This window comes from Zeugodacus cucurbitae, chromosome 5, assembly GCF_028554725.1.
Source record: "Zeugodacus cucurbitae isolate PBARC_wt_2022May chromosome 5, idZeuCucr1.2, whole genome shotgun sequence".
NCBI lineage: Eukaryota > Metazoa > Arthropoda > Insecta > Diptera > Tephritidae > Zeugodacus > Zeugodacus cucurbitae.
The window spans coordinates 65,469,008-65,484,520 of record NC_071670.1 but is presented as its reverse complement, the minus strand read 5'-3'; the positions used below and the strand labels follow the sequence as shown (position 1 = coordinate 65,484,520).

Below are 15,513 nucleotides of genomic sequence, written 5' to 3'. Positions count from 1 at the left end.
CAGTACGATGTAGTAAAAATTTTCATAGTAGAAACGAAAGCTGTATATAGGTTTGAGCTTATTACTCAAATCGCTACGAATGCACAAAAAAAGCATTTTCAATAGATAAGTACTTTATAAAGGAAGAGAAGACTAAGAAGAAGTATTTTAAAGTCGAAAACTTTATTCAAAAGGTTCCCACCCTCCCAAAAAACATCTTGAATTAAATTCAAAAATCAAATCATTAAAATTAAAAAAAAAAACTTAATCTAAAAGAGTTTTTGGAAGAACTTCTACCAATAATTTTATTGGGTAATGTTGCCGCCTAATTCTATACCATTGTCTTTTGAATGCCTAACAAATGTTAAACGCCTTTCTATTTCTTCTCCTAAGACACTAGAACTTATATTGATCACGTTTCAATGTCGCCGAATTTTTCATACTTCGAACTACTTCGAATTGCTTGACTGGGTCACGCTTTCCTACAGGGTCTATTCATTTATTTATGTTTATATCTGTAGCTAGACGGAAAATCCTATCATTATACGCAAATTACTTCATTTAATCGAACAAGTGCCCATTTCGTTTTCATTAAGATCCAGCAATTATTCGCTTCGTAATGATTGATATTTAAGAATAATAAATTTAAATTAAAAATAAAAGTAAAAATAAAAAAACTAGGTACGATTTCAGCTTTTTTATAAAAAGCTGGTAAAGTTTATGAGTCATACCTATTTTTCGAACAGATATATTTGTCTTCGTTATTATCATTGGAACTAACTAAATGATTTAGACCCAGCAAACAGTAGAAACTAATACTATGTTTACATATAACGAGTTTATCTCCATTTACGAGCTTAACTCGATAATCTGTAATTAAGAAACGAGATTTCTCATACAAAATTCCTCTCTTGATAATCCGAGATTATAAAATTATCACGTCTTATACAACTAGATTTTCGGTGTTATTCCTAGTTTTATCGATAAGTTTGCGAAGAAGAGGAGAAATGTCAAATGAACATGTAAACAGAAATGGTCGACAGCTAGAGAAAGATATATAATACAACAACAAATACAACACATTTCACAATTGATAATCTCATTTGGCAAAATGTAAACGGTTAGATTATTGAACGAGCTTAGAAGGAGATTATTTTCATATGGAAACATACTATAAGTCTCGTCTGAAATAAGAGCGCGCTGCAACTCACTTGACAACTATAAAGTCGAATTTTCAAATTATGAAGTAATTTTAATTGGATCGGTTAAGTAATATTTACACAGTTACCATCACCGTATTCAGTATTGTTAACATTCTTTTAGAGCTTAAGATCATAATCAAAGCAGTCAATCAGATCCAAACGCAGCGCTTCGAGTGCTGACAATTGGAACTTTGACTTCTTCTTTGATGTTTTCCATCCCTTACAACGAGCTTAATAACTTCTTAACGATAATCTTACAAGCTTTAAAGTCCGCTCTGAAAAGTTGTGAGCTATATATTGTACACATTTTTAGTTTTACGCTTAATCATTAATTTTGTGAAAACTCTAATTCGATCTAATAATTTATCTAAAAAATGTCTAAAAACATTACAAAATTTCCCTAAATTGTTCGTTCTGATAACTATTTTTACATTTCATCTCTTTTTTCCTTTCTTATTAAATTCACATTGAAGCCATTAAAACTTATCGTTCATCATTGTAGCTGGAGCTAAATAAATTCGCAATGAATTAATTAGTTTTACTAGCGGCGATTACTGAGACGACTCGTTAATGTTTTTTACACATATATAAATACTGTATAAAAAATTTAATGACTACATTATTTCATAACTTTGCTCAAATACAAAAAAAGATATTGCTAATTAATTACTAATTACCTCAATTAAATTTTTATTAAATTGAAAATATAGTGAATTTTGTATTGTAAGTATTCATATAGTAGTTAGAAAAAAAAACTAAATAATAAATGAAAATTATACAGCAATATTTCAGTTCAGAGGTTTTTTCTTTGAAAGTTAAATAAAGTTAAAGTGTAACACTAAATTTAATGGATTTAATAAGAGAATTAGGCACCAAATCACTTAAGCCCCAGCCTAGATCTCTTAAGTGAAAAGAACTTTTGGACTTTCACGTCAAACGGATCGAAGCTTTTGTACTTTTAAACGAATTAGAAAAACACTCAAACAATTGGCAACCCTTCTCGAAAAAAAATTTATGTTGAGCTTTCCTTTACGATTTCAATTTGTGAAATTTCCTTATCAATAAATTTTTATTGACTTAAAATCTGCAAACAGGTGGCAACTTTCATAAAACCATTTCAACTAATTTAACATTAAACTTCGAATGTGACGTAATATTGTTTCGTCGCACAATTTCGTTACAGTCAATTAATTTTACTGCTATTTATATATAATAAATAAAAAATTCAAAAGAACAATTAGCACCTATTCATCTAACCGGTTATTACATAACAGTATTTTTTACTTTCTTTTCAATTTAACAAGCATTCATTACCATAAATAATAAACAATAACAATATACATATGTAAATCTAAAAATGATTTTTCTCACAGCCAAAAAAATAAAAAAGTCAAATCATTAATATTAAATTAAACATCATAATTATTTAACCGGCAGTCGTCGGTGTCCATATAGACGTTCTGTTTTGCTTCTTTTTTTCGTAATAATAATTATTATTATTTGTTTGTTGTTTTTTTTTATATTTTATTTTTGTTTCCTTTTTCTTGTTTTACTTTGCTTACTTTTTATTCAAATTTTCGGGTTTTACTACAAAACGGTCACATCATCATCATCATCAACATGGCTACATAAAGTGCTTTCGAGTCGTGCGTTTTGCTCATCCTATACAACTATTTATTAGCCAACTATTATACGGCGGCTAAGCGGAAAAATAAAAAAATAAAAAAAAATATGAAGAAGAAGAAGTAAGGTTGAGCTAAGTTCGGGCGAAGTCGAAATTGTCTTATCTTTCTTGATGTTTGAGTGATCTGTTGGAAAGTGAAATAATGAAAGTGATCTTATATGGTTTAAGGAACGTATTTTAGTTCACTTATATCCGCTTTTATACTCATTGGAGTAATTTATAAGATAAAACATTTCATTATTGCCTGATTTGAATTGATTTTCAGGTCGAAGATTATCCTGACCCAATCTAGTTAGTGGGTTTGGTAACCGAGTACTGTCCAATTGGTGTCCATGCGTTGAGGCCTAACTCTCTTAGGCTCTAAAGGTACTACATTTGGCATGGATTCTAAGGTCATTGTGGTTTCATAGAGATTTGGAGTAATTTTGAAGTTTTTTGGCGCCTCCAAGAACTTATCTTTTGATATTCAGATGTAATCGCTCTACCATGGATCAGCACTATAACTTAACCTAAACATTATAGCATATTATGTTCCTCCGATATGTAAGATTACCTTCCTCAAATTGCCTAGGAACACGTGTACCAGGTCCCATTAGTATATGTATCTCAAAACATCTATAATTTGCATGGATCTGACCTGTGGACTGACAGTTAGAAATTAATAAATCAAATTCATTTTGAGATTTAAATTAACAAAATTATTCTACTCTTCGAAACATGTTACGACAGCGCCACAAAGAGCACAAAAAGAGTTGGTTAAAAAACAAAAACACAGCTGCCGAAAGCACAGTTGTGGGGCGTCAAAAATTGATGATGTGGTAATCTGAACTTGACATGCGTTGTTGCATTGTTTTATTTCGAATTTTCACTGTAAATTTTTTATTGTTTTTGTTATATAAAGTCATACATATGTATTAGTGGTATATACCTACACCTTTATCTCATACATATTCAAGCTGTACATTTGAGATTTCAGGTAGGCTCGTCTTTTTTGCTTTATGCTGATTTGCGTGCGCCTAACTAGATTTTGGGCATTTCGAATGATTAATTAGTCTGTTTTAATTTTTTCGACTTTTACGGTGTTTACTTTAGGCATGAATATTATTAATTTTGATATAAATCAACGAACTAAGTGATTTTGTAACATTTATTAACATGAATCGTTTTCTTGTGATGCTTTTATGAATTTTAATGGATTTATGATATGTTTTTCTACGCTCAGCTGGTTCGAGGCACCGTTGACCTAACTAATTTCAAAATTGAACTCTAATACTTTCTATAATTAACTTAATTAATATTTTGCTTTACACATTCAATTCATTCGACGAAATAGAGCTTTCTTAATGAGATATTCTCTCGAACTTCATTACTCTTTCCACTAGTACTACATAGGAAACCTTTGTCACTGAAGCATTGAAAAGTATTTGAACGACCAAAACTCTCCTGATTACCTTCTGGGACCTATGTATATCGATGTCTTCATAGGAAAAATGGTTTCTTTCTTCACTAACCATAAATCGGATTGTTGAGAAGCTACAAATCAGCTATAAAGACGACTTAGAATAACGTTCCCAGAAAAATCGGATTGTCAAAACAAAAACAAACCCAAATAGAGGCCAAAACAAACACAGTCTGAAACCCTACAATCTACTTAAGATGAAAGAAAAATTTTCAAACTGATTTTAATTGCTGACTTTCTCATCTACATTTCTTCAAATTTTGTTGTAAATTTCGAAATTTGCAAGCTTTTTTATTATTGCAAAACTTTCACCACTAACTGTGACGTCGAATCGCACGCGCCTATGTTTTCTATGATCTCTATAAAATACCTTGAATAATTTTCAAAAAATTTCAGAGCATTTCCGCGGCATTTTAAAGCAACTCTGCCAATATTTTCAAATTCATTTATGCACACTAAATTTATATGACATTATGCAATTATTGTTCTCCTATCATCCAATTGGCTTTTCTCTATTTTATTTTTTAAGCGTGCTGTTTTCTTTTCTTTGAACAAACGAAAATTAAATATGAAACCGACTTCATAAATATTCATTCCTACCATGGAGGCCGTAATTTATATTCATCGCTTAAAGCTCTACTTTTTTCTAATAAAACTACCGATTATTTGTTTTGTTCGATTTTTTTTCGATTTTGATTGAAATCATCTGCGGTGCGGCTATTAGCGGTCTCTCACGATTTTTGATGTGTTTTACAGTGTGTTGTTTAAGTTATTCACGATACTAGACTTTTGAAAACACTGAAGTATTAAACTTTAAATAAATAATTGAAGAATAACAGATCTAGAAAGAACATTTTTGCTTATTTTAACTGTATAGATCAGGCTCAATCCTTTATTAGAAGTTTCAAAGAAGTTTCTTATAGACTGATCTTGGCTACTTTAAAGAGTTCAGTAGACCCTTTTATGAAATATATCAAGGTATTTCGACTAAATAGAAAATCAAGGCTTTACTCGGTTGACCGAAACTCTTGGTTACTCACCATCCGAATGCATACCAAAGAGTCTGGTAGAGCATCCCAAGCAGCATTGGAATTCTGAAATCAGCTTAAGCCATAATAAAGATGAGTATTCTTTATAAACACTCAACTAAACGAAATCGGTCCAAATTTACTCTCAACTCTCACAGATACATATATTTTTCTTCTTAATCTCCATCCGTATTGAAATTCATCTAAAAAAAAGACACTGTATCATGAATATTATAATGAAATTGCATAGATATGTTTATCTTATACCAAAGCTTTGTGCTTCACCACTGTCTTGAAGCTACGTCTTCCTCAAAGCAGTGAATGTTTTGCTCATATTCATATATCTCATTCCCTTTCAAAATGCTAATTTTTATTTGCATAAATTATTTGCTGAAGTTTCATTTTGGCTGGACAGGTTTCAAAGTAAATTTGCCAACGAAATTGCCGGTCACTAATTGGTGGTTTTATGGTTTGAGCAACTCATAAGTACGTTGACGAGCAAATTTGGCATATCGTGAATGGCTTATAGCAGTGCTGGAATGGATATGAACCAAGTGCCGTATTGATAGAATAAAATACATCCTGTTATACTATATAAATTCAATACAATAGTGGCTAATATACGTATCAGATTACGACTTAATTGAGTAAATTAGTAAATTATGTATTTTATTTGTGTGGGAACGAATTGCTAATTGACTCAATTATGGACTTAAAATATATATTTTTTTTAATTTGTTAATAGTTTTCCATAAATAATATAATCATTAATGAATTTTATTACTCATTATTCTATTTTTTTTTGTCAAATTGTCTGACTTGCTTATTTTTTTCAACGCATTTCTGCCGCAACATGACCTTGATTTAAGAACGGGAATTTGCATGCAATTAACAGTTCTCGATTTCCGTGCTCTTAAGTGCATAAACACGCTTTTGCATACTCGTTCATTATATAATACTTGCAGCGCAAGAAATTTAAACAAACATTTTAATTATTCTTTTTTTTTTATGTATTGTTTTTCTCTCTTCTTTCACACTCTATACTATGTATATCTCGTTATCACTCTTTTTTCAACAAAAAAAAATATTGTACATTAAATATTCTCAGCGCTTCGACTTGGACCTTCGAAGTACTTAATTAATGGCAGTGCATCAAATAATTGCGGTTCTAAAAATCGCTTGCAGGAAACTTAAATGTTAGTTGTTGTTGTGCGGTAGCTTACTTCTTTCTATCCCAACCACCCCAGCCGCCGCTGCTGGCACTGCTGCTGGCGCTACTACTGGCACCAGACCAACCGCCGCCGCCGCCTCCGCCATAGCCGCCACCGCCACCTCCGTAGCCGCCGCCTCCATAGCCGCCACCGCCGCCGCCGGCACTAGCACTACCTAGTGATATAACTTTGTAGACTTGAACGTGACCGCCGGAACCACCGCCGCCGTAGCCGCCACCTCCGTGACCGCCACCACCACCGCCGTAACCGCCGCCGCCATGTCCGTATCCACCACCACCGCTGTAGCCACCACCGCCATGGCCACCGCCGCCATAGCCGCCACCACTGTAGCCGCCACCGCCGCCATGACCGCCGGCTGCAATTACTTTAATGACTTGGACTCCGCCACCGGAATGGCCACCACCGCCGTAGCCGCCGCCGCCGCTGTAGCCGCCACCACCGCTGTAACCGCCGCCACCGCTGTAGCCTCCGCCACCACTGTAGCCGCCGCCGCCGTGACCAACGCCGCCATAGCCGCCTCCTCCGCTGTAGCCACCACCTCCGCTGTAGCCACCGCCGCCGCTGTAGCCGCCGCCACCGCTACCTCCGGAAGCAATAACTTTAATGACTTGTACATTGGCACCGCCGCCACCGCTATAGCCACCGCCTCCGCTGTAGCCACCACCGCCATGACCACCGCCGCCATAGCCGCCACCTCCGCTGTAGCCACCACCGCCATGACCGCCGCCGCCATAGCCGCCACCTCCGTAGCTACCGCCACCGCCGCCTCCGCCGAGGCCTCCTTTAAGTCCTCCTAATAATCCAAGAAATCCTGCATTGGTTGATGCCGTTAAGGCACACAGTGCCAACAAGCACACGAACACCTAAAATCCAAAAGAACCGTTATATATAATCCTACGTGTAATCCTTTGGTCATCTTCTAAACTCACTCTCATTTCGGTGATGGCAAAACGCGCCGCTAAGAACGAATTCTACACACTTAATGTCCGTGCGCGACAGCAATCAACGTTTTATAAACGGTGGCGAGTTGCTGTGGAAAAATCTCAAGACTGGACTAACATGTGAATTAAGAAAAAAAATAAGTAGAAATAATAACAACAATCAAACTAGAAATAAAAGACAACACTTACTTATAAAAAAATACTACAATAGAACCATTTGCTGAGTGTCGCTGCTTCATGGTGACTTCTGACTTGCGCTGTTGTTGTGCGATTTTTTTCATGTCATCACTCACAACACTCACATACAAGTAGACACGCGAAGCGCTGCAAAAAAGAATTATTTTATTTCCATTTTGATTATATGAATTTTGATTAGTACATGCATACACATGTAGCTTAGAAGGAAACACCTTTAAACCAGTTGAAGATCCGTACACCTGAATTCACTTTTTTGGCAAAATAAAAGAAAATGAATTAAAGAGTTAAAAAAACTGCTTTGCAGTCGGTCATTTTGAACATGTGCTACTGGTACAATTTCTGAGTGTGTTAGTTCAAGAAGACACCAACAAATGCTCACATGTCTTGTGTGATATAAAAACACTTAGTAAATTTAGTAGAAGCATTGTGATCAGTGTGATCTGATAACAAACGAAAGTATTATTGACATTTCCGTCAAGTGTTTACCTAAAGATTCTTCGAGTCATAAGGATAATAGCACAAAAAGCGAACTTAAATCGCACTATTAAAAAATACTTCGTTAGTAGCGTCATCTATCGAACCAAGTTCAGTATATTTATGAAGTAGTAAAATCTTTGAAAGTTCTTATTTGTAAAAAATCGACCGGTATGTAAATAATAGATCACTGAAAGTAATTTATTTACAAAAATTAAAAAGATGGCAACCCTAATGAAAGTTATGCATATCGAACTGCTTTGTTAAAACTCTTCAATTGTATAACCATAATTTAATAAATAATTTGTCTTATCATATGTATTGAATAAAAAATTTTAATAGATGGCAACCCTTCTCAAACAAATTTTAATTAATTTTTCAAACTTCTTCAGCTTTATGACCATAATTTGATTTATATTTTGTCTTGTCAATTTCATTAAATTTTTTTTATTTAAATAGGTGGCAACACCTATTTTCAACTATTTCCAAGAACTCTTCAAAACTACACCGTTATATAAAATTTTTCGAACTCCATTGCTAATTAACTTAATTAAATATTTCAACTAACGAACTTTTGTCAGTCCCCTTCAAGTTTATTTCACGATAAAAGCGAGTAAGTGCTTTAACTATTTTTATTGAGCAATTAAATGCTAAATTAAGTTAAAACTATATAATATGTATCTACATTTGTACATTTTATTCGAGTGTGAATAACACATTGTGCCGCAGTGGCACATATTATTTGCCCAAATAGCTACTAAACCATGCTTCTGCAGACATTATTTTGAGCGTTCAAAAAGAAAAAAACAAACATGAAAAAACACTGTTTTACTATTTCTTTGAAACACAAATTTCTTGCATAAATTACAACCTTTGATTACACACGCCTCCTCATACAAAAATATATAGAACCGGCTCGTCAGATGGATGACTGTCACTATTGGCCCTTCACTTGCCCCAATAGAAGCGTAAACAAACAATATAGAATGAAGGTCAACGTATGAAAATGGCATAAGTCGAAGTAAGCTAATTGAGATATATTTCGTTATTTCAAAAAACTAAAGCGAAATTCCTGCTGGCATTATATAATATATCAAACTAGCAGACCATGAAATTTTTTGTAATAAGTAAAAACTTGATTACAATATATAGTCTTTGATGTCCGTTGTCTTACTCTCTGAATATGTAGGCGTTGGGAACGCTCAGTTCCTCAGGGAACGTTCGACGGTCTAGTACGAGCTTCAGATTAAGATTCTTCATCATATCTTTTTGACACCCTCATCTGCGAATTATTTCCAGAAAGTTGAGATTATAGCAATAAATATAGCCTATGTTACTCGGGGTGAATGTAGCTTTACAATGGAATTATGTAAGAATCGCTTTCCTAGCAATTGTGTTTGTATGTACTATGTGATTGGCGTTGAACCGTTTAGCCGGTTATAGCCGAATCGATGATAGCACGCCACTCCTCTATTTCCCTAGCAGGTCGGCGCCAGTTGGAGATCCCAAGTATAACCAGGTCGCTCTCCACCTGGTCCCTCCAACGGAGTGGAGGCCTTCCCCTTCCTCGGCTTCCTCCGGCGGGTACTGCATAGAACACTTTCAGAGCTGGAGTGTTTTCGTCCATTCGAACAACATGACCTAACCAGCGAAGCCGCTGTCCTTTTATTCCATCGTCTGCGGTATTCGCCGTTACCATTGTTCTGAGGACCATAAATCTTGCGCAAAATTTTCCTCTCGAAAACTCCTAGTGTCGTCTCATCGGATGTTCACATCGTCCAAGCTTCTGCACCATAAAGCAGGACGGGAATTATTTACGACTTCGAAGTTATGACTGTCAACAGTGACTTGGGAGCCAAGACACGAATGCCCCGGCTGTTTGTTTGATGACAGGAGATATTTCGTCTTGTCTTCATTCGACAATTGTGTTTAGAAACCTGAAATAGGTGAATTCGGTCCATAACTCTTTTAAGCCCTCCTATAGCATGTAAAAATTTGTTTGTAATATATATCACACTCATTGAATTCTTACAACTTCCGAGAGTATTTAAATATGGAAAAAAAGAAAGATGTGGGAAAAGAAATATAGATTAAGACAGTTTCGTTACCTTACACTTTGACGCTTGCTTTTGACAGAAACATACATTAAACTCTTTGAGGTCTACATTCTAACTCAATCCTAATCAATATCTCTCGATATTAAATACATATATTAAATGTATATATTTTTGACTTCATTAAATTTTCTATCCCCAATGTCTAACTTTGTCTTGATGTGAAAGCTCTCGAAGCAGCAAACATATGTTTATGTATGTAAATATCTAAGCTAAATCCCAAATCGCATTTCCACACAGCAGTGTCAAAAATCCATGACATAATAACGGCTAACGGGTTTTGCTTCCTCTTTCGAATCTTTCAAAGAAATTTCTCATAAAAGTGAAAGGTCTAAATACAAATTAGATGCAACGATAAAAGTGACTTACAAATGGCTTTTATATACATATGTATATGATAAACTGAGAAGAAATTGAAGGTAAACTGAAGAAACTTCCGCGACTAAGCGGGACTCAATATCAGAGAAGTAGCGTAGCATAATGAATGATAACACATAAAGATTTTTATTTTAAAATTTTTTTGGATTTTTATTTTCAACTTGTTATATTTTGGTAACAATAAAAACAATAACAACATTAACAACGTCTACGAACTCACGCTGTTGCTTTAACAGGTACATTACAACAAAATTGTGGTTCAACATTTACACTTAGTGCGCTAAGAGTGATGTGAGTATGCAGGTATGTTTGTATATCACAATACGAGTAGGCATGTGGAGAATGCGCATGAACAGGCGAAGAAGAATGGCACTTCACACGCGTCGATTGACGGTGTGTGTGTGTTTGTAGGAGGATAATAGGAGTAGTGATGCAGCGCGTTAAGCGTGGAAAGTGGTTTATGTACAAGGTGGCAGTCAGCGCGCAACCATGACTTATTAATCATTCAGTCTCAGTCAATGGCAAATGGCTGCGTGGGCTGCCTTCTTTTTGTGTTTACTAATTTAGGATGGACTCATTGCGCTGCTTGCGTATAGTACAATATGTACAAATGCTTTATGGCATGTAAGGTGTTTAATCCCAGCCACCAGCGCCGCCGGATGACCAGCCACCACCACCACCAGCAGCCCAACCGCCAGCACCACCGCCGCCACCGGCAGCCCAACCGCCAGCATCACCGCCATAGCCGCCAGCACCGCCAGCGCCGCCTTCACTGATGACCTTGATGATTTTGACTTCACCGCCAGCACCGTGATCACCATGACCGCCATGACCACCGCCATAGCCGCCATCGAAACCACCGTGTCCACCGTGACCGCCGCCATAACCGCCATCGAAACCACCATGTCCACCATGACCGCCGCCATAACCGCCATCGAAGCCACCAGCGCTGCCGCCTTCCTCATGTACGACCTTGATGATCTTGACTTCGCCACCATGACCGCCATGACCGCCGCTGCTGTAACCACCGTGTCCCCCATGACCACCATGACCGCCGCCGCTGTATCCACCGTGTCCGCCATGACCGGCATCACCGTGTCCACCATGACCGCCGGCGCTACCTCCGCTGATGACCTTAACGATTTTCAATTCGCCGCTGGTGCCAAATCCGCCATTGAAAGCGCCACCACCACCGTGACCGCCATGACCACCATGACCGCCATCGTAGCCACCATGTCCACCGTGTCCACCATGACCGCCGCCATAGCCGCCATCGAAGCCACCGTGTCCACCGTGTCCGCCATGACCACCATGACCGCCATCACCGCCCTCACTGATGATCTTGATGATTTTCACTTCACCGCCGTGACCGCCGCCATGGCCGCCTTCGAAGCCACCATGACCACCGCCATGGCCGCCTTCGTAGCCACCATGACCACCGCCATGACCTCCATGACCGCCATCAAAACCACCGTGTCCACCATGACCGCCGTCACCGCCACCATATGAGTAGCCGCCACCGCCGCCGCCACCGCTACCGCCGCCAAGGCCCAGAAAACCTGCTTGGGCTGTGGCCACCACAGCTAAGATGCAAACGAAAACCTGCAAAGCAAAAACAAAAATCGTGAGTTAGTCGTAATCCTTTGGACCGGCAAGTCGTAGTGTTCCAAGTAGGATGTGTGCGTACCTTCATTTTGTTGTAGGCTATGCTTAGATTTTGCTACGAGTAAGTTAGTAGACGAGGTTAACCAAACACCAGTTGTGAGGAGAACTGAGTAACTGATGACTTTCCAGTGTCATCCAGCAACTTTATATACCAAAAAGTGCGCTTAGCCAACTCAGCTTAGCTCAGCGCTCTCCAAAGCCAAATCCCGCTGCAGAGAAAGAAGTCACAACAAAAATGAAAATAAAATGAAAACGAAAGTTTTTGTTGCATTCATCCCGCAAGTTACAATGATTTTACCTAATAAACACAGGCAGGCAGGCATTGATGATATGCACGGACGGCGGCGTTGACCGACTGAAAAACGATTATGTGTAGCAGTGAGGAAAGACATAATGAAAAGCAACAACAAATAGCGGTATAAAATTTGCCGGCTAACTGCAAAGCAACGCTTTGTCACTTTGATTTGTTTTGTTATTTTCTGCTTCTTCTTCCTCTTCTTCCACTACGTCTGCAGACTTTACATTGGCCTCTGCGGCGTCGCTTGGTCTTTGCTTGAACTCTGCGACGCCAAATTCGGCGAAAACTGGTTCAAACCATCGTCGGTGGTGAAGGTGCAAGCGGTACGCTTATTGCAACAGCAGCGCTCATATTAATATATACACGCATGTGTGTGTGTTTGAGTGTGTTTGCATTATGAAATTTTGTCGAAAGAGGAAATGCCCGATGTGTTGTTGATGGCGTTGAGCTGAAGATGTTGCTGAGTAGCTGAAAAATTTAATCCAAGTCACCAATGAATTGGAAAAAATGTTGAGACAAGCGGTAAGCATGTAAATAACTGTTTTTGAAAGTTTCATTTTATTTTTAATCTTCAATAAAAGTGGGCGTACTAAGCCTCTACTGAAACGCCGAGGTATCATAACGTAGTTCCGTTTTCGTGTTAATTACATTAATTTTTTATCATTATTGTGTAAAATTAGTACTCAAGTTAGACTACTTCATTGAAGTCTTAAAGCTAATTTTGACGAAGCACTTCGTAATGTAGAGTTGTCAAGAAAATTGAAAAGTACTCGAAACATGATAAAATCCATTATCTGCTCAAAAAGTTATCCAATGTACTCTCTAAAATTAAGACGATATTCAATTATGGTTTTCCTTAATAATCCCTAAAATTTTCAAATCCAATAACAGAAAGAAATCGGCAAAGTTATGAAAAAGCGATTGTCTTTCGTAATGATTTCGATGACTTCAGCTCATCATTCGTTCTTTCATTTCAGTAAAAACTTATAAGTAAGAAAGTAAATTATATACTTTCGCAATTTATTGTTGTAATTTTATTCAGATAAAACAATTTGACCCATATATTCGGTATAAAGCCCAATGGAATATCGAAAAATATCATACAGTATATGGAGCCTGAATCGATTTCACTAATTTTTACCACCAAGCTACACTATATCCAAGACTAAACTTTCATTTATTTATAAGTCATATATAATAACCCGTATAAACGCTATAAAGTCCACCGTATGTTTGTAAACTCTAATATTGGGTAAAGGGTCTAAAAAAAGAACAACGTGAGGCACAAATTTGGTCAAAATCGGTTTAATTTGTTTGTTATGTGGATAATTCTATATCATTTATGATTTGAACAAAATTTCGACCAAATGACCACCACGGGTCCGTTTACATATCTGCTCCCATTTACGCCTGATACAGCATTTGGGCTCTAATTTCGGCTTTAGTGCGCTGAATATTGCCTTCGAGCTACTCATGTATTGCTAGTTGATTGGCATAATCCTTTGATTTAGCATACCTCCAGAGATAATATATGGCCGTTAAATCGCATGATCTTCGCGGCCATTTGACTGGACCATTTCTCGAAATTAATGAGTCGCCAAACTATGCACGCAATGTGTCCATGCTTAGACGTGAACGATGATGTGGCGCACCGTCTTGTTAAAAACAAGACAATTTCTTGTACGCGTCGATTTCATCAAATTCCGAGAATAAACGTCGGTCAACATCGTGTTATAACGCTGGCCATTGATGGTAACAGCATTATCTGCATCACCTAGAAAGAAATAAGCCTAGATGATGCGTTTCCTGAACCACACAAGGCTTTGACTCACCCCAAAGCGATAATTTCGTTTGTTGACGAAGCCATTAGACCAGAAATGGATCTCATCTGAGAACATGATTTTTCGATGAAAATCGTCGTTGGCTTCCGAAAATTATACCAAAATGAATCGTGACATGATGAAATGGCGAACCCTACTTGCTGAATACATTGACAAAATTTGCGTGGCCGCCACTAGCTGTCAAAATCAGACACTATATATGAGAGCAAATGGATGTTATGACCCAATGTAAAACATTTTTGCAACCGACACATTATTAGAAGAAACATATTCTCTCTGAATTGCTTTAAAATATCTGAGATATTTTTTAAAAAATTTTCTATTGGCACTGAGATCTTCAAGTTCAATATTTAGGCTATTGAAAATGTACAATGTATGGGGAGAGAGTGTGGTTATTATCTGATTTCATTCATTTTCATACTGCATAATTAAGCTTCTTATGATTTTAAGGAATAAGTGTACCAATGTCCATTAAGATATCTCATTTTTACTCAAGTTATCGGACAGACCGACGGACAGACATCCGGATTTCAATTCGTCTCGTCATCCTGATAATTTAGATATATATAACCCTATATATGACTCGTTTTAGTTTTATGACTTACAACCGTTAGGTTGTGGTTAATCTACATAAAACTAATAATTTTTCCAACAAATACAAAAAATTGAATTCCATATACTTTTCGTACACGGTGTAGCTACCAGCGTCATCACTGTGTCAAAAACATGCACACACCACAGCGTGTGCCCCAACAATTATTGCCAAATAGCTTAAATCAGCCTGATCAAAAACAAATGACAACAAAAACAACCAAAAAGCAAGCAACAATGTCAGAGCAACACAATCTGCATGCCGCACATACAAACATACATGCCACTTTAAAAAAACAGCTTTTTTAATACAAAAAAATATATATATTTATTAACTAATTCGAATTCGCTTGCGCGCATATGAAAGGCGTTAGTTTGCTACAACAAGAAAAACACCAACAACAACGCAGCTTGGTAACATCTTTCCAT

General features: G+C 37.0%; 2 protein-coding genes across 2 annotated transcripts; both read right to left on the bottom strand.

Moving 5' to 3' along the window:
- Positions 1-6,338: 6,338 nt before the first annotated feature.
- LOC105213790 (uncharacterized) lies at positions 6,339-7,657 on the bottom strand. Its single transcript, XM_011186853.3, has 2 exons — positions 7,514-7,657; positions 6,339-7,447 (listed from the first exon to the last, which is right to left on the bottom strand). The coding sequence occupies exons 1-2, from the start codon at positions 7,517-7,519 to the stop codon at positions 6,572-6,574; spliced, it is 882 nt and encodes a 293-aa protein (XP_011185155.2). The 5' UTR covers positions 7,520-7,657; the 3' UTR covers positions 6,339-6,571.
- Positions 7,658-10,812: 3,155 nt separating this feature from the next.
- LOC105213788 (uncharacterized) lies at positions 10,813-12,532 on the bottom strand. Its single transcript, XM_029041396.2, has 2 exons — positions 12,377-12,532; positions 10,813-12,291 (listed from the first exon to the last, which is right to left on the bottom strand). Exons 1-2 carry the CDS (start codon positions 12,380-12,382, stop codon positions 11,323-11,325), a joined length of 975 nt encoding a protein of 324 aa, XP_028897229.2. The 5' UTR covers positions 12,383-12,532; the 3' UTR covers positions 10,813-11,322.
- Positions 12,533-15,513: the final 2,981 nt, after the last annotated feature.